Below are 24,864 nucleotides of genomic sequence, written 5' to 3' on the forward strand. Positions count from 1 at the left end.
AAAAGGCTCAATAGAATAACGGATCCAAATGAATTACAAGGCAGGCATGTCATTAAGAATAAGGCTCCGTGCCAAGGGTGATAAAGTGAGACGGTAGAGCTCCCATCGTCTATAAAAGACACGACAGGGGAGAAACCATTCAACTTTAGTAACATATTTAGCCAACAAGAATGTCTGATGTATCAAGTTCCGTAACTGTGATAACGTGGGGGGAATCTGGGGAAATCCATTTCTGTAGTATACATTTTTTAGCCAAGACAGTCACCAAGCGGAACCACCATCTGGCATACCGGGTCCGAAAAGGGATGCCTCTATCATCATCCCAGAGAAAAACATTAAGATGAAATGTAAAAGGTACTCCGCAGTGGGTCAGCAGATAACGGTGTACCTCATGATATATGCATGCTGAGGAATAATAGGAGCCAGTGAGCGACGGGTTGTGAGAGCCAGAGAGGGAAGGGAATCCCCTAGTGTGACTCTCACCACACACCACTGGTGGACGGACAAAGGAACAATAGCAGAAAAGATAATAGGAAAGAGAAACAAGAAAAACTGGAGGTGAAAGTGAGGTATTACGCCTTTTTTTTTTTTTTTACTTTGTAAAGGGAGAACGACACAAAATGATAGAAACCAGAAAAGCAGCAAAAGGAAAATCTAAACTCAGTCTTTTTTTTTTTTTTTAACTACCCGAACCTCTGCATTTTCTTCTCAAATCTACCTACTTTCATCACATTATTACTTACTGTCATATCTATAGAAACATGAGATGCTCTGTATTGGTCAGTGATGGAGCCGTCACATTCTCCTGTGCCTCTGTTTCCCTCCACTCTGAGTACCACAGCCATATTTACTAGTGTTCTTATCTAAAGCCTACTAATATATATTTAAACACCAATCCCAAACCCTTACCTAGTGATTGGTAGTTTATATTCTGTCACTTGGAGCTCCCCTCAGGCCTTTAGCTCAGACTAGAAATAACCCTCTCCCAGGGTTGCCAACCTCGCTTAATTACCATGAGTTAGGGCTTGTTATTTTTAGCAATTCTTTTTTTTTTTTTTTAACTTGTGGGTAGCTTATTGTTATTTGCTTTCCAACTTGCATTTTTTGGGCGAGATTCGTGCCCTGCTGTTCCTGTCACCTCTGATTGGCTGAGGCATGTTTGTTGCTGCCTCATGTGGTGGAACGCATGGACCAATTGCTGAGGGTCATCATCTGCTGTTTGCTATTTAATCCATGGTCATGTGGGGGTCGTCCATGTGCTTGACCGCTGGAAAGGAAGTTCCAAAATATGGAGCTTTAACTTCCGGGGGTAGGTGGAGGGCTCTCCAGTGAGCCTTTCAGAAATCAAATGAATGAGGTTGAGTGCTGCTAATGGCTGTTAATGAGCAAATTGGGGAGAAGATATTCTCTTATAGCTCCGATTGATTTCCTGAGAACTTTTAAGGGTTGAAAGAAATTGTTCTCCTTTAAAATAAATATAGTTTCTGACATGTTAGCTGGAGGTTGGAAAGAAGCTATTCAGATTGGCAGCCAGGGTGAATAAGTCTGGCCCAAAAGGTAAACTTCTGGTATTGCCCTAAGTAAGTAGTTGTTTGGATCCTTCTTTTCCACTTCACAGTTGTAAAGTTTTCAAGTTAGCCAAGTTATGCAGGAGATATAAGTGGGTGAATATCTAGAGGTATTTGTTGCTTGTTGCTTTCTCAGGCTCACACAAACAGATTCAGCAGCATTTTCATGGTATTTCCTCTTTTGAAAAACTGTTTGGGCCATGCTTTGGGAGTCATGTATATTGCTATGCACCCAAAACTTTGCCAAATTCCAGGTAGATGTTAGCGTGCCTTGCACGAGACAGGGAGTAAATCCTTTCCGCTGTTATCGATAACCACACGGCTCCACCAAAGTTTTTATTTCTTTATTTTTACTTTGCCTCTTCCTACTTTGTGCTTCCAACTCAAATCAGAGCCAATTTTTAAGTTGGCTACAGAAGTGAATTTCAACTTAGTCCTTTCAGGGAGTCTGGTTTTCCAAATATCTACCATAAACATGCATGGAATATATATATATATATTCCCCTTCCTTTCACTGAGCCCTCACCCACAGACTGCCCTTCCATCTTGCCATGTCTTGGGTAGTCTTCCCTCACCTACTCTACTTAACTCTACCCTCTTTTCACCCTTCACTTGCAAGCCCTTTTCTTACAGTGGTGGCCAAGTCCTCTCCCTCCTTGGCCATCTACCCCACACAGACCTTTTCTCTATAATAATCTTCTTTCCTCCTCCACTTTAACCACCCTCCATTCCACTCTTCTCATGCCAAGAAGCCTCTCCTGTTCCTTTCCCTGTACTCCCTTTCCAATTGATTCTTCTAGTCGACTTTAAACTGTAAGTGACAATATTGCAAGGGCGTTACGGAATGAGACGCAAGGGAAGCTGCTGCACCAGCTTCTTGCCGGCCAGTAATATGCTGAAGCGAGTCAATGAAAATATCTGTCGTGACAATGCTGACAATACAGAGGCTGAAGAAGTACTGGCTGTTGTCATCGATTATCAGACCTTTTTTTTTATAGTTAACTGTGATAGCTACGACAATTATTTCCTCCATTACACTCACAAAAGTATTATTTTTAACGGTTTTCTGGGTATAAATACATTCTAATAAAAGCAGTTTAAATCTTGCGTGTTTTGGGCTTGTTTTTCGGCAAAGCGCACTTGTTCTTTCATAACCACCTGGCAACACTGCCCTCTCCATGGGGCATTATTCCTGTGATAAGCCAAAAAGTGTGTCTGCCTCAGCTTCTTCTCTTTCAGTGCTATCATTTAAAAAACTCTCTTTGAAGCCTTACAGCAATCGAGTCAGCACAACAGGGGATTTCCTGTAAAGGCCAAAGACTCTGCATTCCTGACAATCGCATGGCTCACTAGAGACACACACACACACAAAATCAGAAACCTTTTTTCCTTCACACTTCAGTCACATCACCTAACAAGTGGCACCTGTACACCTCTGGTATGTGACCTGGTGGCTGCTATGAGGCCCTGAAGACACCAAATGGGTCCTAATGCATTTCAGAGCATCAGTCACCGTCGACACCCTGTCCCCAAGCAACCATTTTTACAGAGGACTAAGGCCCTGCGTGTTCCTGCCAGTCAGAGGACTCTCATGCAAAGAAACATTATCTGCTAAATAACCATGACCAAGCAAGTAGTTGTGCCTCCTCCAATGGAGCAGTTACATTTTATTCACCATCTAACCTGCTGATACACCAACAGGACTGGAATGTGGGAAGAGGGATTCTCTTTTTTTTAATCTTTTTAAAAGGAAAAAAAATTGAGTGTCACAGTTCTACCGGAGTTATTCTAACATTTATTTATTATTTTTATATACCGACATTCGATCTCAATCGAGATATCACACCGGTTTACATTCAGGTACTGTATAAATTAATTACTAAGGGTGGAGTTAATAGAGTCAATGGAGGAAGCGGTGTAAGGAAGAGGGAGGGTATCTTACAAATGAAGGGAAATTGAAAGGTTTCTTTGCACTTGCCTTGGGTTTAGTTGCCTTCTTTACTGTACTAATAAGGCATGTTAGCAGTTATCTAGCTGATGCTACTAAAGTATCTTCTGCAGTTTATCTAGCATCGAGAAATCAGACTGTGAAAAAAGGATTTAAAAAAATAAAGATTTCCACCCCCCCCCCTCCGAATTACGGCACATGTACTTGACCATAAGAAGAGTTTGTACAAAATGCAATTGTGCCTCAGCTCGTCTTACAACAATGCTCCAGCTGAAACTTTCAGGAAACAGTCTGCCGATTTCATGCTCTGTAAATACTCTGAAGGCGCATACAAATGTGACTAATAATTAAAAGGCAGGTCTTAAAAAAAGTCTAATGGGGAACTGCAATTATAACCAGGCCCGCTGACAAGGCAAATGTACTGCCACAAAAGAGCAAGAAGCAGAAATAACGGCGTAACTGTTTTCAACTGACAAGCAAGAGGAGAAAAAATATGAGACAATTAATATTAATTGAACTCCAGCAGAATCCTACGGCATCCTACCCTCACGCCCAGGACACAAAAGCACTATACAAGCTCTGTATTACAAGCAAACCGACAAAACTACCAATATGTAAGAGGGGAGCTCTCTGTTCTCTGGGGATATATATCATGTTACAGAATCCACTCATCCGCTCTCTACATGAAGGTTACACTGGCAGAGGAAAAGTCAAAACACAAGCAGGAGTAGCTGACAGCAAATGCTTTAAAAAAAACCAAACAAACCCCAAAACAACAAACACTGGTTCCTACAGAAAGCCTCACTGTGCTGGCAAGCTGCAGCCAGAGGTACCAATGCCTTTGGTAAGAAGTTGGGATTTACCAGTCTTTTACTGGGTAAAACTCAGCACAATAAGTGAAACTGCTGATCTATAATAAGTGATCTCTGATGACTGCAGTGTAATAAGCCTGACTGATGGATCGTGTGAGTCCGTGTGGTGCCGGTACAGTTGACGTTTCTACAGCTTTCTAAGAAAGCTCTCTAGACATACACAGCTATTTCCATGCGCTGCTGGACCTCCAAATCCTCAGTATTTAGCAGTCCCACTAAAAACAAAAAATCTCCTCACAAGGAGGTGGCAGGTAGGTTGTGTACAACAGAACAACACAGATGTGACTCCCTAGCTAACTAAGGGTGCTCTACAAATAAAAAGAAAAAAAGGACAAATAAAACAACAACAAACTTGACAAAGGGCAAAAACATGAAAACTTTTGGCAGAGAGATGTTTTATCTATCTTTTTTTTAATAAAAATAAACACAACCTGAAACAAAATAAATGGGCCCTAGGAGGGAAGACAATTCCAACCTATAATCCTGAGAGAAGGCCATATCTAAGAAATAATGATGAATATTTAATCTAAACTCCATGCTGCAAATTTGCAACTCTCTTCTAAAAAGAGAGACTTCTGATTGGCAACTAGCAAGTGGTACACATTGTAGCATGAGATGCTGATGTGCATTGAGGAGAGATATCTCAGGATGGTCACGTTCAATAAACAAGACAGCAAAACTGCATGTAAGGCAGTGACCGGATCCACAGGGTACACAGTTAGAGGTATAATCAGCAGGAAAAAAGGAAACAATAATGTCTCTGTACAAGTTGTTGATGAGATGTCATCTAGAATACTGTAAAAACAAAGAATCGGTGGTTGAAAACGCCCTTTATTTGGTGATGCCTGACTCTGGCCGAGTTTTGCTCTTTTTCATAGAGCTGCCTCAGGGGCAACTGGATCGGCTTCCGCTATGCTTTTTGGGTCCATCTAGAATACTGTTACATTCTGGAGGCTGAATCTCCAAAAGAATATACACAGGCTAGACTACCAAAATAGTACAGGGTCAATACCAAAAAAGTCATATGAGTTCAGACTTAAGAACCAAACTATGAAGAGAGACCGGAGGTGGTGTAGTGGAGAATAGGATAGAAACATTCAAATATTTAAAATAAAATATACAAATCTGTCACAAGAAGCAAAATCTTTTCCAGTGGAAAAAATGCAACAAAAGGTCATGTGATGAAGCTCCAATGGAGTACACTCTCAGTATCAAAAAATAGTTCTTCACATGGGTGGTGGGTGCATGTAACAACTGTCCCAATGGAGGTAGTAAAGACAAATAGTAAAGGAATTCAAGAAATCCTGGGACAAGCCCAAGGATCTCTAGTTGTAAAGAAGTGAAGGGAAAGCCAGAGATCAGTTGGGATCTATGGCATCATACGAGGAATGAAACTGGGATGGGTTGGATGGGCCTAATGGTCCTATGTGTAATTCAATCTACATTTCTAAATATTGGCATGATCCTATGGTGGTATGGGATTGCCTTAAAGCAGAAGGAAACATATCTATGGCGGATTATTATAAAAAAGAAAAAAGCAAGCAAAGAACTGAACTCTTACTGGAATTAGCTGCCCTTGAGAAAAGACGCCACAAGCTGCTAGATCCAATCTTGCTCTCTAAACTAGAATCATTCGGAAGTAGTTTACATTTTTTGAATGCAGAAGACATCGCATATCAACTTGATTTGGTTAAGCAGGAGTTTTTTTTAATATGGTAAAGCAAACAGACTTCTTGTGAAGAGGTTAAAAAATACGTTCTTTTAGAATATACTTAAGATAAAAGATAAGGCTGGACAATTTTTGACAGATATTGGCACTATCGGGGAACATGTCACAAACTTTTATGAGGATATTACAGACAGGATTCTTCTGATACAGACTAGATGCTTATTTGTGGAAGTAAATCTACCTTTATCTGCTGAGGGTCAGTCATTTTTAAATAGAGAATTGCAGAAGTGGAAGTATTACAAGTTATTAGATAAATTAAAAGTGAGAAAATCCCCAGGACTTGACTGTTTCTCAGCCAAGATTTATAAGCAGGTTGTTGTAGTTATAGTGAAACCTATGGTACAAATGTTTAATTATCTTCTTACTGATGACACACTACCTGCAGGTTTGAATCTGGCCGGGATTACCATCATTGCTAAAGGAGGTAAAGATACTACTCTGTATAGCTCATACAGACTAATCTCCCTTAGATTTAAAAATCTTGGCTAGCGTGCTAGCTGCTAGACTGGGTGTTTTAGCTCCCTCTCTGATTCATGCTGATCGATCAGGGTTTGTTCCTAGGTGTCTGGCCTCCGATAACGTCCATAGAACTCTGAAACCGATATAGTGGATTGAGAGTAAATGTCCTCTCTATTGCTCACAGTGGATACAGAGAAGGCATTTGATAGAGTACATTGGCCCTTCTTATTTAAAACAATGAGTAAGATGAAGTTTGGGATCAATTTCATCATTTGGATCCTGAAGCTTTATAAGGCTCCTGAAGCTTGTAATAAGGTCAATGGGGGTGATTCTAATAACTTTGGGGTAGAGTAGGGTACCAGGCAGTGATGGCCCTTGTAACCTCTTCTCTTCACTTTGTATTTAGAGCCCCTTGCTGAATGGATCAGGCACTCTGTGGACATTATGGGAATAAAAGCAGATATGGTGGATTATAAAATGTCTCTACTTGCTGATGATCTAATATTTACCCTCTCTAGGCCTGCTGTTGTCTCTGCGCTAGAAGGTTTGTCCGGGTGTCTGATTTTAATGTAAACCTGGATAAATCTGAAATCTTGAATGTCTCTCTGGAGAAGAAGGAAATGGTAGATCGCATGTCCTTACTGTTCCTGTTTAAGTGGGTAAAGGATAGGGTAAAGTACTTTGGGGTACATATTGGTGTGGAGCATGGGCAGCTGTTTTGTCTGAATTTATCAGCACTGCTTCAGACTGTCTCCCATGATTTAGATGTGAGGGATCAATTTAACATGTCCTGGTTGGGCAGAATAGCAGCTGTGAAAATAAATGTGTTATTTCGCTTTTGCTATCTGTTTCAAAACACTTCCAATTTTGATTCCTGACAGAGTTCTGAAACTGACAGAAACAAATCTTTAGTTTCATTTGGAAATGGAGGCCACCTAGAGTTTCAAGGTAGGTACTGTATCAATCTAAAGTGAGGGGAGTGCTTAACGTTCCTAGTATAAAATGGTATTTAGCATTCCAACTTCTGGCTGTTGTAGACTAGCACAGGGAAAAAAAAGAGATCAAGCAGTAGGTGCAGATCAAACAGTACTGGGTAGGACGTTCTCCTCTTAGTGAGCTGGTGTGGTTGCCTAAATTCTCATTGCTTTCTGCATTTCTCAATTCTCCTTGTACTTTGATCATTCTGGGGTTGTGGTCGAGGTGGAGAGGGACCTTGGTTGGTAAGAGAGAACTTACCCTTAGGGACGTGGGAGAGGGCCATTAACAGGAAGGTGGAGGGGGTTGGGGACTTAATTTTTTGTGGATAGGCCAATGTAATGTTTGCAAGTTACTGTCTATGTTCCTGGCATATTTGGATATTTAAATTTTTCAATTAAAAAACTTGCACTGAAAAAAAAAAAAATCTGCCACCGGAATCTATTGCATCCAGCACAAACACACCCGAGACATGAAACTGATACACGCTGCCATCTGAGAGCCAAGTCATAAACTTTGAACATCTTCTTAAGATCAATTTCCATCTTATAATCGTGAAAATCCTTAAGAACCCACACCTCTGAGGGATCTCGGAAATTGCCTCAGGAATTCTCAACTGGGGTAGGGACCTTTAGGTATCACTGCAGGAGAGTGGGGCTCGATTTTTACCAATTAAGATAGTAGAATTTCTCATTCCAAAAAGTACAGCAATCCCATAGGGAGAGGTACGACCACTATCTGCTGGAGATGGAGAATACTGAGGGGAATATGCACTGTGACTTCAGCTTTGCAGCCTTACTCTATTTCCATCTGCTGGCAGGGGAGCATAACCTATTGGTCCCGAGTCCATCTGGCTACACACTACGAAAATAAAGATTAAACAAAAAAAAAAGTTAAGTCTATCAAGGAAAGAAAAGCAGCTTGAAGAGAGAGCCAAAAACTGTTCTTTTGCACTAGGGGATGAAAAAATAACTGAGAAGACTCGCTGAGCAGCAGTTGTGTGGGAACGGTCATGCATATTCACAAAACTTCAGTTTTGTTTTGTTGGGTTTTTTTTTTTTTTTTAATTTCCGAGAACCCTTTTCTGTCTCACCATCATCAGATGATGCAATCCACTTGTATTGCTGATTTCTGTCCTATAGAGAAACACTTTTACAATTCAAGCCCTTTTCCTTCAGACAAAAATCACCTCTGCTTAACCATTTTATTTAGTTAACAATTATTTGTAGCCCGCATCCTCTGAAGTTTGGGACTGGGAATACAATCACACACATAAGGATAAAAATAATGTACCAACCGGCTCTGGAGGATAGCTGAGCTAACACATCAAAGCATGAGTGATGCAAGGCAGCAAGTATATAGACAGCTATCAAACATATTTGGTCATAATCATGTCATAACAGTATGCTTTAAAGATGGACAAAAGAAAAATCTGGGAATAACTAGTATACAATTAGTATCCAACAAATAACTAGTTATGATTTGACTCTTTGCTGCCAAAAATCACTGAAATTGTTATTGCTCTAATGTGTCATTTTACTATTAAAAATATATCCTTTATTCATTACTCAAATTACTAAAAAGAAAAAAAATGTTTATAATAGAGAGAAGACCTCAGTATTGGCAAAGGATCCGATTATCTCAGAAACTTGTTGTAAGCCAATTATTCCAGTCACTGGTCTTTTTACCCCCTTAATTTTATTTTTTTCATTAAAAATTCTTTTAGTTGTCTTCAATTAATTTCTACTTTCGCACAGCTGTATTTTTTTTTTTGATTGAAAGTTCTTTTGATTATCTTTAATAAATTTCTTTCACTCAGCTGATGATTTTAATATCTTCAATTAATATGAACTTTTACCACGGCAATATCTTCAAATTACTATATGCTTTTACCAGTAACAGCAAGGCACTTATTTTTTTTGCTCGTTCTTAGTTGTTTTTTCTTCTGATGGCAATACCGTGCCTTTCACCAACACCACATACTATTTGGCCGCCGCCAACATTTCGCTTCAACGCTGCATCAGGGCGGACTGATTTTATCGCTACCCCCTTTCCTGGTTTAAGCCCGGCAACCAGGAAAAGGGGGGGCGATAAAATCAGTCAGAAGAAAAAACAACTAAGAATGAGCAAAAAAAAGATAAGTGCCTTGCTGTTAAATGATGTCGGGATAAAAGTACCCATTGCAGGACATATAAAGCAATGTTCTGTTAAAGGAAGTTCAGAACGGTATAAAGTTTTCCCGTCCGGAACTAAAGAAGGGCTTAAGTAAAATGATTGAAGACAATTTGCTGTGGTAAAAGCTTATACTACTGGTAGAAGCTTATATTAATTGAAGATATTGCCGTGGTAAAAGTTCATATTAATTGAAGATATTAAAATAGTCAGCTGAGTGAAAGCAGAAATTTATTAAAGATAATCAAAATAACTTTCAATCAAAAAATACAGCTGTGCGAAAGTAGAAATTAATTGAAGACCACTAAAAGAATTTTTAATGAAAAAAATAAAATTAAAGGGGTAAAAAGACCAGTGACTGGAATAATTGGCTTACAACAAGTTTCTGAGATAATCAGATCCTTTGCCAATACTGAGGTCTTCCCTCTATTATAAAAAATGTTTTTCTTTTTAGTAATTTGAGTAATGAATAAAGGTTATATTTTCAATAGCAAAATTACACATTAGAGCAATAACAATTTCAGTGATTTTTGGCAGCAAAGAGTCAAATCATGCTTTAAAGATGGAACCACAGACCGAAGGTATACTAGTGGGAAATGCAACCGTAAATAAATATGTTTTCAGCTCTTTTTTGAAAACGTTCAAATCATAACGGGTATGCAACTGAAGCGGGAGGGAATTCCAAAACACAGGGCCAGAAATTTAGCTGTACCACCTTCCATGCTACAAACAATTTGGACTGTCTGTCCTCACACACAGAAACAGCCAACGTATGCACCCATTCCTTGCTCTCTCTCTCTCACACACGCTTCAGCAGAATTTTCCTTCCTTTCCCACTCCCAATCAGTCACAGTATTCCCACACATATCACAGGGTCCCCCTCTTCCTTGCCACAAACACTTCCCATCTCCCTCTTAGCAGCAAAATTCTTACCCAATCAGGGGTCACCCTCCTCCCTTCTATGCCAGTGATAGCAAATCTTCTCCATGAAGTGAAAAACTGTAGTGGAGCAGCTGATCACGGCCCCCAACAGGGAAAGAACATGGCTTTGGGCATCACGCAGATTTCCTCTCCAAGGACCGCTACCTGGCCACCCATGCACCAACCTCAACACTGCAGCTCTTCTTAAGCACTGAATGGACTGCTCAACATCTGATTAATCAGAATCAATAGATTTATCACATGCTTGATAAACGTTTAATAAAAACATGTACTAAACACTTACTGTGGCTATTTTTTCAATGAAAGTCTTCATGGTTTTTACAATGACTTTTCTGTCCTAAGAAAGGAGAAATTAAAGCATGGTCAGCAAATTGGCTCCTTTAAACCTGTTGGCAGCCACAAAAAAACATGGGGCACTCTTTATCTTAAAAAGTGTTACAGATTAGCTGAGGAAAGATAAAATAGGGTGCAAGTAACTGAAGGGCTTGGCTGAAACCAATTGCCATTAAAGTTAACACCAGCAAGAATATACAAACAAGAAAACTTTGACTCCTGCATTCTTAAAATAATGTAGTTCACACATGAAGGTAGACTATGTGAAGCGCATGGATTCTATAGTAAAAAAGGTGATATACTCAAGATGATACAATAAAGTGCGCAGGAATATAGGGGCTCAGTTTTGAGCTCCCACTTTCCTAATGTGCGCCCAGCCATCTCTCCAGGGCGCGTGATACTGTATTTAAAAGAGGAATCGTGCTAAAAAGGAGGCGCTAGGGACAACAGCGCGCCCCTAGCGCATCCTTAGCAGCAGAAGCCCAGGAGAGATGGCTGTCAGTGGGTTTGGAAAACAGACGCTCAATTTTACGAGCGTCCATTTTCCTAACCTGACCTGCCAGCGCATTTATATAATTCATTCTTTATTGGATTTTCAAAAAGCTTAACAGCAATTCTTACATTATACATGCATAAATCAAGTAAATTGAATATAACAGCAATAATTCACTAAAATAATAATTCCCATATATAAGAAAAACTGCTTATTCAAACCTTATAACATGGGGGCCTGTTAAAGAAACATCATACTTTTCAAATAACAGTTTGAGAAGGAAGCAGGAGCACTAACTATTATTTTGGTTCAACGTTGGTGATTCTTTGTTCTCTAACTTTGCTTGAGTTTTATCTGTTAAAAAATTCTCTAAATGTGAAGGAGGCGCTAGGGACAACAGCGCGCCCCTAGCGCCTCCTTAGCAGCAGAAGCCCAGGAGAGATGGCTGTCAGTAGGTTTGGAAAACAGACGCTCAATTTTACAAGCGTCCATTTTCCTAACCTGACCTGCCAGCGCATTTAAAAAAAAAAAATAATAAATTTAACCTTTTGGTTCCTCCAACTTAATATCTCCACAATATTAAGTTGGAGGGTGTACAAAAAAAAGCAGTATTTTCTGCTTTTCTGTACACTTTTTTGGGCTGATCAGAAATTAACGCCTGCCCTTGGACATAAAATGTGCAGCCAAATAACTAATAGCCTCATCAACATGCATTTTCATGGGATGAGAGCTATTAGTTTCGGGGGGGGGGGGGGGGGGGGGGCGGTGTTCGGACGCATTTTGGACACGCTAAACCCCTCATTGTATAAGGGGTAGTGGATGTGCATCCATTATGCGCGTCCAACCATGGGTAAAATAGCACGCTTAGCTGAGCGCACTTTACTGTAACTGCCTGTATATGACTAATTTTTCCTGCTTGCTACCTCAGTATAGTACGCAGGTCTTACCTTGTTCAATAAAAAAAATACACCGCAAATCCAACCTCATCAGTGTTTCACCAATGATGAAAAAAATACTTCCTGGTCAGAAACCGAGCCACGTCTGGATGAGAGGCTAGCGTAACCCGCTGTACTTTACCACGAAAACAGCCCAGTGCCGCCACCTGGACTCTCAGGGAATTAAAAGCTAAGCCCTTAGACAGCCCCACCTGTAGAAATTCCAGAACCTCCGGAACTGAGGCCCTGGACGGTTGCAACATCATGGTCCAAACATCAGGACTCAAACACTCCCCAAACTCTAACACACTCTGGATGTAGAAGTTTTACGGGAGTGCAAGAGCGTGCAATAACCGCAGGAGAGTAACCTTTCTTCTTCAAACTCTGCCTTTCAAAAGCCATGCCACTAGACAGACGCGATCTACCTCTCTGAAACAAACAGGACCTTGACGCAGGAGATGCGGAGACGTTTGAAACCTCAGTGGTCCGTTGACCGCTCGATTCAGGAGATCTGCAAACCACGGGCGCTACGGCCACTCTGGAGCCACAAGAATCACCTGGCCTGGATGAATTTCGATTCGCCACAACACATTTCCGACCAATGGCCACGGTGGGAAGACATACAACAGGACACCCTTGGGCCAAGGAAGGACCAGAGCATCCAGACCCTCTGCTCCTGGTTCCCATCGCCAACGGAAGAAGTGAGGAGCCTTGGCATTTTGATACGTGGCCATGAGGTCAATGGACGGTCTGGTCCAGCGCTTGCACAGAAGATGAAAAGTGTCATCTAAGAGTTCCCACTCCCCCGGATCCAACTGGTGACGGATGAGGAAGTCGGCTTGCATATAGTCTACCCTGGAGATGTGGGAAGCCGCAATCTTGTAGAGGTGTTGCTCCGCCCAGGTAATCAACAGCTGTGCTTCCGCTGCCACTGGAAGACTCCTGGTTCCTCCTTGTCGATTGATGTAAGCCACCATCGTCGCATTGTCGGACAATATCCTCACAGACTGACCCTCTACTAAGGATAGGAGGGCCTGTAGCACCAACCGAACCGCCCTGGTCTCCAAACGATTGATTGACCAGGATGATTCCATCTTTGTCCATTGGCCTTGTACCGCTGACCCTAGGCACACTGCTCCCCAGCCGGACAGACTGGCATTGGTAGTTACCACTATCCATGAGGGAATTTCCAAATCCATTCCCCGACGCAGGTTGTCCGGAGAAAGCCACCAGAGAAAACTGAAGCGTGCAGAGTCTGTCAGTGGCAAGCGAAGCTGAAACTGCTCAGAAAGCGGATTCCAGTGGGAGAGCAATGCGGATTGAAGAGGACACATATGCGCAAATGCCCATGCGACCAGTTCGAGTGTGGAAACCATCGACCCCAGAACCTGCAAATAATCCCAGGCCCTGGGCTGCAGCATGGATCTCAAGGATTCCACCTGCGTGACAAGCTTGGATAGTCTCTCTTCGGAAAGAAACACCTTGCCCAAGACTCTTATCGAATCGGGCACCCAAAAATTCCAGAGACTGGAAAGGAACCAGATGACTCTTGTCTGTGTTGACCACCCAACCTAACGAGGTCAGCCTCTGTATTACTCTCTGGACCGTCGCTCTGCAAAGATCTTCCGACTTTGCTAGAATTAGCCAATCGTCCAAGTAGGGATGCACCAGTATGCCCTCCTTTCTCAGAGCCGCTACCACTACCACCATCATCTTGGTGAATACCTTGGGTGCCATCGCCAGGCCGAATGGCAGGGTGCAAATGTTGGCAGAGGATCGCGAACTGTAGATACTTCTGATGATCTAGACGGACGACATGTGCAAGTAAGCTTCCGTCAGGTCCAGTGACGTCAGAAACTCTCCCTTGTGCACGGACGCTATCACTGAGTGCAGAGTTTCCATCCAAAAATGAGGCACCTTTAGCGTCCGACTGACCCTTTTCAAGTCAAGAATGGGGCGAAAAGTGCCCTCCTTTTTCGGCACTACGAAATAGATGGAGTAACGCCCTCGCCTGAGCTCTCCTGTGGGAACCGGAACGATGGTGCCCAGAGCCTGTAACCACTGCAAGGTCTCTTGCACGGCCCGCCGCTTTTGACTGTAAGGGCACGGAGAAACCATGTAGCGCTCCTGGACCAGACGTGCAAAATCTAAAGCGTTATGTTTAGGACCCATTGAGCCGATGTCATGGTGGTCCACTCCTCTAGACACAAGGACAACCTGCCCCCTATTCTTGGAACCAAGAAGTGAACCAGCCTCGCTTCATTGTGTGGACTTGGGACCCCCATGAGCCTGGGGGGGGGGGGGGGGGGGGGGCTCCTTCCCTGGACGGCCTCTGGCCCAGAAAGGACTGATTCCACGAGTTTTGACGAATTTGCCCTTGGCGAAAGGACGATCCGGTGGACCACGAGGATTGAAAACGTCGATTCCCCCGAAATCGCACCCACTGCGGAAAGGAGCCTCTCATCCTGGGCCTGTCCTCAGGCAGCTTATGGACCTTGTTCTCCCCCAGTGATTTTATCATATCCTCCAATTGCTGTCCGAAAAGCAGTCTCCCCTTGAAGGGCAGAGAACCCAATTGTGCTTTAGAGGAAACATCCGCCGACCAATTCCGCGGCCACAGGAGTCGGCGGGTTATGACCACCGAGACCATCGTCCGTCCGGATGTCCTCAAAAGATCATACAATGCATCAGCACTGTAAGCCACTGCGGCCTCCAGCCGACCGGCCTGCTGTGCCTGAGTGTCAGAAAGACTCACAGTCGACTGCAAGTCCTGCACCCAGCGGAGACTGGCCCGCTGCGCAAAACTGCTGCACATGGCAGCCCAGACTCCTAGAGCTGACACTTCAAAAATTTTCTTGAGTTGCACTTCCAACTTGCAGTCCTGCAAGTCCTTCAAGGCCGTGGCCCCCTGTCACTGGAATGGTGGTCTTTTTCATCACCGCTGACACGGCAGCGTCCACCTTAGGGACCTTGAGGAGATCCAGCGCATCCTCTGGAAGCAAATACAACTTATCCATAGCTCCCCACTGCCTAAACAAGAGGTCAGTCACTGACAAATGAAAGGGAAAAGAACGAGCTGGACCTCGGAGCCTCACTGGATCCATAATGCCAAAACAGGAATCTTCCTGAGGAACCTCAATCGCTAGCTCCTCCAGGATGGCCGGTATCGGGGTCACAATTCGTTCTTCCTGAACAAGCAGACCACCTTGGGGTCATCACCTTCCACTGGAGGCGAGCCCACTTGCTTGGACGGCTGAAGCTGTATATCGGGATCCGCATCCGGCCCCTGATCAGGAGCCTGCAGGGGAGACTCCTCATCATACGACTGGTCCAACGAGGAACTGTCCACCGGACAGGCAAAAGATCTAAGCGGATGCTTGTCCTTGGGGGCACTGCCCACTTTTGGCACCTAAGGTTGCTTCCGGGCCGAGGAGGGCACCTCCCCCGCAGGCTCCGTTCCTGCACTAGGCAGGAACGGAGCAGGAGGCTGATGCGGCAAAATGGGTGTCCCAGACCCCCGATGTGTTTGCGCCGCACTGCCACGTGATTTTCCCGGTGCTGCGACCCCCGAGGTCCTTTCTCCTCCCGATACACAGTCCGTGCAAATGACGGCACGGGAGAGCCGCACGCAGCACAGTCCGCACCACGCGGCATAACCAGCAGGCTAAATTTAGAAGCGGCAGCGGAGAAAAAAACGGCACGAAAAAAACAAAAAAGCGATTTCCTAACACCGCGCGAAGAGTGAGCTAGGCCGGCAGAGCAGGAGAAATTAAAGTTACAGTACCTGTTTATTTATTTATTTTCTTTTTAAGTATAAAAACCTAAGAAACCTGTGAAAGGACTTCTGGAGGATGCGTGATCCGGGCTCCCCGGTATCACCCTCAGTCTTGGGCAGTCACAGTTCTCAACCCTCTGCTCCGGAGCCTCTACTACCAGGGAGGATGATCCCTCCAGGACCTGGCAACCCCCTGGGAGGCTAAGGGAATCCTAAGCCAAAAAAATCTAACTTAGTTCTTTTCCTTTTTTTTGAAATGGGTACCTACAAGCCAAAAATCCAAACCTAAGCCTGATTAACTACCAGACTAAAGGGATGCAGCTCCACCATCTGCTGGAGACAGAGAAATACTGACAGACTCTAGGTGGCACCTCAGGGGTATACGACAGAGTCCGCTGAAATTCCTCTGTCTCCATCTGCTGGAGGGGAGGCAAAACCCAGGAATCTGGGCTGATCCGGGTACGTACAGGGAATGGGACTTAGACAAAATATCCACTGACCAGTTACAGAGCAACAATAAATGCCTAGTGGACAGTGCTGCCCCCATAATACGGGAAGAACTCCTCACCAAATCATACAAGGCGTCCGCCACATAAGCTACCGAAGCTTCCAATCTTTCCACCTGAAAGTTCCCGTGGGAACTAGAAACCACCTAGCCATCCTAGAGCTGTTGCACCCAGTGCAATCATGCCCTCTGCATGAAGTTGGAACAAATGGCCGCACAGAGACTCAGAGCCGAAATCTCAAAAATCTACTTGAGGTGAACCTCCAGCTTGCGATCCTGAACATCCTTCAGGGCAATTGCTCCCGCAACCAGAATGGTTGTCTTCTTTGTGACTGCCAAGACCGCTGCGTCCACCTTTGGGAGAGCATAAAGTTCCGATGTCTGTTCAGGCAAGGGATAAAGTTTTGAAATTGCCCTGCCCACTCGCAAGCCAGAATCAGGAGCACTCCATTCCTGATCCACCATCTTCTTTATGAAAGTATGATATGGAAAACCCAAGGGAGGCCCTCGAATCCTCTCCAGAACCGGATCCGCCCCATCCTTTTCTGAGTCATCCTGCGGGAGCTTGAGCCCCCAGCTCCTCAAGAACCTGAGCGATTAGAGGGGCTAGTTCCTCTCTGTGGAACAAACTGAGAATCTTGGGTTCATCTCCTTCTGCCACTGGCACTAAGTCCCCATCATCACACAGGGAACATGTCTGGCGCTGCCAGATCAGCCAACAGGTCCCAGACAATGCTGCTCCCAAGTCCCTGGGGGCTCCCGGGGACCCAAGAGAGCCATCTGAGTCATTGTCCCATGGCGCTGGGCCCAACAGATGCTGCAGCCTGGAAGATGTGGACCCCCGGGACCACCCGGGCCTGACCACTCTCTCGCCAGGTCCCTAAAGTGAAACTGGGGACCCCTGAACTGCCTGCTGGGAGCCAATTCCATTCTGCTACGCCAAATAAGCATTGTGAAGCAGCAGGATAAACTTGGGCGAAAAAGGATGAGGAGCTGCGGAAAAAACTGTGGCCGAGTCTAATTTCCCCCCGAAGATAGAGGATCCTGACTCAGAGAGACCCCTTAGTCCACCTGTCCCCCCACGACCCGAGTGGACTGGGGAAAGCCCTGGAGGAAGTTCTCCTTCTGCCCCAGAAAACGCGGGCAATACTTGTCGGAGGATCCAATATGGCCACTGTTCCTGCGGCGGCGGGGCCCAAAGGCTGCACGGGGTCTGAACCAGCCAAAATCCCGAAAAACGTGTCGGCTGAGCCAGCAGCGACTATCCTCCGTTTTGCAGCCGGCGGGAGATCGGATAGTCCCTCCCCCCCTGGAGATGTAGGCAGCACAGAGTCCGCGGCGATTCAAACACACAGGAGCTGCGCCACAAGAGTGGCAGGATGAACCCCCGAAAAGGCCCCAGCACAGCGAGCTTCAGGAGGCGCCCTGCCCCAACACCCGATCAGGGGGGAGGGAGGAGGAAAGCCACCTTTACCGCTCAAGCTGCTTCTTGTTTTTTTTTGGTTTTTTTTTTTAAAACAACTTTACACAGCTTTACAAAGTGCTCCCTTCTCCTAAAGCTGAAAAGAGCTGTCCAGCGCAGTTCAGCCAAAGCTAAGGACGGAGAGGGAGAGGCCAAAAAAGAAAGCAACAAAGCTAAGCCAAAAATCCACCGAAGTGGCCTTGTGAAGGGGAGGGATATGGACCACCAGATTTGCACAAAACGGCCGAAACTGGATCGAGTGTACAAAAAGGTCACCGATCCCCAGCTCGTCCACGTCAACCAAACAGGATAGAGTCCCTCACTAGGACCCCGACTCCAGGGAGAAAGGCTCACAAGGAACAAAAGGACAAAGAAAAAAAACAAACAAAAACTTGGCAGGCTAAAGAAACTGCAGGTTTGTGCACCAGCCATCATCTGTTGGAGACAGAGAAATACTGAGGAACTGCAAGTGGCACCAGGGTAAATGAAGCAGTGTCAGTTTAGCTTTCTCCATCTGCTGGCAGGGATGTATAAACCCAGGAGTCTGGACTGATCCGGATATGCACATGGAAACAGAGAATACAGGCATTGGTCTACCTTACATCATCCTATATATTGAAGTGGGGGACACTAAAAAAAAAAAAAAAAAAAGGCATGTCCTCTGTCTCCATCTGCTAGTAGAGGGTATAAACCTAGCAAGATAAGGAATCATTTTTTTCATTTTAAAGAATGGGGAAGTTTTCAAACTCTGCTCAATCTAGTGACAACCAAGTCATTACCAACTTAAAAGTTGCTAAGATGGCACACGTGAAATTAGTGGTCACAGACCAGTTCCCCAGGGGCACATTCTGAATTCCCATCACAGTGGGCACTGATGGACTCCCCTGAAGAGAGGATAAAGATTGAATTCTAAAATTCCTGCAGGACCTATTTGCCAGGGGTGAACTGCATCTGCCATGTACTTCTGCAGTCACATCCTTCCCCAGAATAATTTGTTTTGGCAGAGGATGGCAGGAGTGCATGAGAAGTACATTTCTTGCCTGGTGAGTACACATCCCCAGTCCATCCCTATGCAATCCTCTCACCATCCATGCATCCCAGCCAGGTAGTCTTTTCTCTTTTTCTTCAGTCCTCCAGCAGTCTCTCTCTGTCCTCCCAAGCACTGATCAGGCCAGACACGCCTGTTTCTTCTCCTCCCCTTCCCCATTCCTGGGCCTGAACGGGGTGAAGACGTACCCTGCTCCTCCCGGACCCTGAATGAGATCGAAGGAGCTGCCACCTCATCTGCCAATAAAATCCACTCACTCCGGACAAACGAAATTTTGAAACCCTGAGGCCAGGCAGGGAGACTGAATTACTCTCTCACTATTGTACGTGATTCTTCTAGAACAAGGCTGAGTCACACTGGGCAGGGCACAGTAGGGAAATTTCTGCTATTATCAGGTCTGTGAAAAAACTGAAGACTTTGGTCTCTAGTACTGCAAATCCACGCGAGCACAATTAACTGTGAAAAATAAAAAAGCAGAAGTGGGACCGTGCTGTTCACTTTCAATACACTTCAGTTAACTAAGTATGCAGTTTTTGGTATGCTGAGAAATCAGTTTCTATTTACACCAACTGGAAGTACACAAATGCTGCAAGACAGAGGTTTGAGCAGAACAGTCAGACAGTTCTGGTGCAAACAGAAGCATGTACGACAGATGCTTTTCATGCTGTACCTTAGGCGTGCCATGCCACACACCATGCATAGCGACTCTGGCTCCATCGTGTGTGTGCGCCATGTAGATTAGGGCTTCTCGGATTGCCTCAATCATTTCCTGAGGAGGAAACAAAAGGATTTTTTTTAAATTTATTTATTTTCAAGATGATGGTGAAAACATTCATTACTAATGGCATGTTAGCTTCTGTTATTTACCAGCTTGGATTACATCCCTGCAGACTGCACAGGTTTATCTCACCCTTCAGTCAGGATATGTTGAGAGATTGAAATCACACCCAAATTTACATCTAATGTTCCAATGAATACTTGCATTGTGCCAAAAAGAACTTCCTTCTTGAGTTCATATGATGATATAGATAGATAGAGAGACACACACACACACAACGTAACCAAGGGACTCCTAGAAGTTCCTTTTAATCAGGCTGCTGGCACCAAAGGTAAATGGTAATATTTCACTGCTGCAAGAATATTCTAAAATATCCAAAGTGTACAAGATGCCCAATCTCATCCCCTACAAATTACATCCAAAGTATAAACAAATCTAGTGCAGCATGTAGAAAGAAAGCAGGGACACTAGCAGTGCCAATAAGCAACCCACATGCGACTCCAGGACAGTGACCTCGTGAGGTGGAGCTCCCAAGACGCTATTAAAAACAAGAGTGATGACTACACTGCTCAAAAATCTTTCTTGAGATACAGATTCTTCTTTGTGTCTTATTCTTAATTTTCCATTCTTTGGTTCAAATATAAAGCTAAGTCTTGGTTTACCACACATTCCCTGTATGTACCCGGATCAGTCCAGACTGTGGATTGAGCCTCCTGTCCAGCAGATGGAGACATACCAAAACTGAAAGGGTATCCTATATCAGGACAGAGTCTACCCTGCATCCCTACGGTATTTGTCTGTCGCCAGCAGATGCAGACAGCTCACCCTGCGGTTCCCTTTCCTTCTTAGCTTGCCATTACCCTGTGGGGTCTTTTTCTCTCTCTCTTGGCAAGATCAAGCAAGTATTATATTTATTTGCCTTAAAAAAAAACAAACAAACAGTAGAAAAAGTTTTGCAGAACACTCTGTTTTTAAGGAGACAGCTCTGTCTTCTTCACTCTTGGGGGGCCTATGGGGGCTTGCCCCTTGATTTCACTCAGCCTAGGCTCCCTTCCCGATGACCTGTGTGTTGGGGTGATACTGGTGGTCCAGTCACTCCCCCTGTATAGCTGCCTTGGCCCTGGGACGTTTTAATTCCCCGTGTGCGCTGTCAGGGACGTTCATCCCCCTGTATTAAAAAAAAAAAAAAGTGGCTAGATTGGGAAAAAATTAAATATTTGTGAGAAGGCAGCAGTATTTTTCCCACGGCTTTTGTGTGAGAGAAGGGAGCGAGCAGGGTTCGATCACCTGCACTCGCTCCCCAGGGCAGCACAGCTCAGATGGTCTCTGTCTCGCAACATTTCCTCCTGCTTCATTATGCCGTGTTACAATCTGTGTTTAGCCTGCAGGGAGCCTGCCACACGGCTCTCCCGCGATGGGCTTTGCTCCGGGTACCTGCCGGGTGAGGAGGGCCCTTCCACGGCAGCATTCAGGCAGGCGACCTGGGGGTGGACTTCTTGCCGCATGGCCAGGCCATTCCCGACTCGGCAAACCGCAGGAACAGCGGCCATTTTGGGAATTAGTGCAGCTCCCGATTCGGGGCCGCAGGAGGGAGAGGAGCCGGATTTTCACATTTCTCCCCCTGATTTAAGCCCTGTGCATCCTCAGGAAGAGGTCCCTGACCCTCCTTCTCCTTCTCCTCCCCCCCACCCCCTCCTCCAGAAAATCCAGGCTACGTTTTTCATCGGTTTTTGTGCTATTACTCCACAAATCTTACTTGGCTAGCCTACAAGAGGAGGAGGAACCCCCCTTCCCAGGTCCTCCTCCTGCTAAAATCCCATGGATGCCCACCCCAGCGGCACCGGATGCGCAAGGCTCCGTCAGAGTTAGGGTGGTGCCGGGGATCCCTCCCCGGATCAGCCGCAGCCACCCACGGCTCCAGACCAGGATTCGGATTTGTTGTCGCCAGTCCCCCCCCTCTAGAGGGGGATGACCCCCGAGTGCTCCGTTTGTTTCAAAGAGAAGAGCTGGAACCGCTCATTCCATTTATACTACAGGAGCTGAGGATTGAAATCCCACTGGAGGATACGGTTACGGCCGCAATGCCAGCTCACGTGGACCCGGTCCTAGCGGGACTCAGGGCGCCTCCACGCACTTTCCCGTTCCATCCCATGTACAAGCTGCTGCTCCTTCGGGAATGGGAAGCTCCCGAGAGAGGGCTACGAGTGGGTAGAGCAACGGACAAGCTCTATCCTCTTCCCGAGGATTGCCTAGAAATGCTGAAAATTCCCAAGGTGGACTCGTCCGTATCCACTGTCACCAAGCACACCACTATCCCGGAGGTGGGAGCCACTGCTTTGAAAATGTCCAGGACCGCAAACTCGAATTTTATCTCAAGTGCATCTTCAAAAGTCTTGGCCTTATGAGTCCGGGCAATGATCTGCAGCAGTCTCATGCAGCGGGCGAGTCTTAGGTGGGTCCAACAATTGCTCAGAACCCAGGACCTCCCGTCTGCAGAGGCGGAGCAGGCTGAACGACTAGAGGGTGCTGTGGCGTATGGAGTGGATGCTCTCTACAACTTACTCCGCATACAGGCCAAAGTGATGGTCTCAGCAGTGTCAGCCAGATGTCTCTTCTCTGGCTGCGCAATTGGTCGGCGGATTCTTCTTCTAAGTCTCAGTTGGGTCCACTTCCTTTCAAGGCTAAGTTGCTTTTGGCGAGGACCTAGAACAGCTTATTAAATCCTTGGGTGAGAACAAGATCCATAAGCTGCCAGAGGACTGCCCTAAACAGTCCAAGTCCTTCTTTCCCACACACTCCCGCTTCAGAGGCCAGCGGCAGTATAACAGGGCACGAGGTTCCTTCCCAAAGGGATCCATCTCCAGGTCCCAGTCATGGTCTCATTCCTTTCGGGGCAGTTGTGCCTTCCAAGATGGTAACTCCTAACATTCGACCGCAAAGTCTGTTCCCCAATGAGATCCGGTCGGCCCATTCCTCCGTTCCAAACTTAGGTGGACGTCTCTCCCTGTTTTGCGAGGAATGGGCCAAAATCACGTCTGATCAGTGGGTCCTCAAGCTGATAGAGAAAGGCTATGCATTAGAGTTTGCTCGGGATCTCCCGGATCTTTACCCAGTCTCTCCCTGTGGATGCTGAAAGTGGCCTGCTGTCTGCCAGACCCTCTTCAGACTCCAGGAGCTGAGAGCCATAGTCCCGGTCGAGGAACAAGGAGCCGGCCAGTATTCCATCTACTTCGTCGTCCCCAAAAAGGGCAGTTCATTCCGCCCAATCTTGGATCTCAAGAGAGTCAACCGAGCCCTCAGGGTGCCCCATTTTCAAATGGAAACCCTGAGGGCTGTGATAGCGGCAGTTCATTCCGGCGAATATCTGACCTCCCTCGACTTGATGGAAGCTTACCTACACGTACCGACAGGATACGATCATCAGAAGTATTTCCACTTCAACATTATGGGACAGAACTTCCAGTTCCAGGCGCTTCCGTTTGGTCTCACCACCGCGCCGCACACATTTACCAAGGTCATGGTGGTTGTGGCGGCCGCTCTCCGCCGGGAAGGCGTCCTAGTCCATCCTTATCTGGATGATTGGCTCATTCGTGTCAAATCGGAAGCTCTCTGCAGGAAAGCGGTCAACAAGGTCCTTGCTCTCCTCACCTCCCTCGGGTGGATAGTCAATTTTTCCAAGAGCAATCTCCAGCCCTCCCAGGTTTTGGAATTTCTGGGAGTGCGCTTCGATACCCGAGTCGGCAAGGTATGCTACCAGACGCTCGAGCTCTCAAACTCACGGAGCAAGTGCACAACTTTCTCTTGCTCCCGCTCCCCAAGGCGTGGGACTACCTTCAGGTCCTGGGGTCCATGGCGTCCACGATAGATCTGGTCCCTTGGGCTTTTGCGCATATGCGACCATTACAGAAAGCTTTGCTATCCCGCTGGAAGCTGGTGTTGGAACAGCTCCAGATGGTTCTCCCGCTATACAACTCTACCATCGCCGACATACAGTGGTGGCTATTGCTACCACACCTTCAGAAGGGAATGTCCTTGCAGACTCCTCAGACGACGGATGCCAGCCTCTCCAGTTGGGGAGCGGTTTGTCAGTCTCAAGCTACGCAAGGATATTGGACTCAAGATCAATCCCGCTGGCACATCAATCAGCTGGAGGCCCGGGTGGTCCGCCTGGCTCTCAAAGTCTTCCTTCCTCTGATCCATCGCAAAGCGGTACGAGTACTTTCGGACAACTCCACTATGGTTGCCTATATCAATCGGCGGGCACCAGGAGTTGTCTGGTGGCCCTGGAAGCCAGCAGGCTCTTCATCTGGGCGGAGAGACACATGGAGCGCTTAGCAGCCTCCCACATCGCGGGCAAGGAGAATGTGCAAGCCGATTTCTTGAGTCGCCAGGGTCTGGATCCCGGTGAGTGGGAGTTGTCAGACAGAGCGATGGATCTGATTGTCCGCAGATGGGGGCCTCCTCACCTGGACCTGATGGCTACTTTGAGCAACGCCAAAGCCCCCAGATTCTTCAGTCGCTGGAAGGAGCACTGCTCGGAAGAGGTGGATGCCCTGATCCTTCCCTAGCCTCAAGACGTTCTTCTATACGTGTTTCCTCCTTGGCCCCTAGTGGGAAAAGTACTCAGAAGAATAGAACTTCACCGGGGACCAGTTGTTCTCATGGCACCCGAGTGACCCCGCAGACCGTGGTTCGCGGATCTGGTAAACCTCACGACGGTCGGTCCTTCCGTCTTGGCCATCTTCCACGCCTTCTCAGGCAGGGACCCATATTTTTTGATAAGGGGGCTTGCTTCTGTTTAGTGGCCTTATCACACATTTGTGGAATAAATGAAGTCCACTTCTTTATTGTGACCACAGCCCCCTACATT

The 24,864-nt window shown here is 45.9% G+C and overlaps 1 protein-coding gene across 3 annotated transcripts in view; it reads right to left on the reverse strand.

Annotated features, from left to right (window-relative positions):
• Positions 1-24,864, reverse strand: part of PUM3 (pumilio RNA binding family member 3) — a 139,842-nt gene that overhangs the window by 50,638 nt on the left and 64,340 nt on the right. For all 3 annotated transcript variants that reach the window (XM_029613347.1, XM_029613337.1, XM_029613327.1), the window contains 2 exons: positions 19,887-19,985; positions 10,949-11,002 (listed from right to left, as the gene is read on the reverse strand). In XM_029613347.1, the coding sequence (XP_029469207.1) occupies positions 10,949-11,002; positions 19,887-19,985 (153 nt within the window). The remainder of the gene's footprint in view (positions 1-10,948; positions 11,003-19,886; positions 19,986-24,864) is intronic.

Source organism: Rhinatrema bivittatum, chromosome 1, assembly GCF_901001135.1.
Source record: "Rhinatrema bivittatum chromosome 1, aRhiBiv1.1, whole genome shotgun sequence".
Taxonomy (NCBI): domain Eukaryota; kingdom Metazoa; phylum Chordata; class Amphibia; order Gymnophiona; family Rhinatrematidae; genus Rhinatrema; species Rhinatrema bivittatum.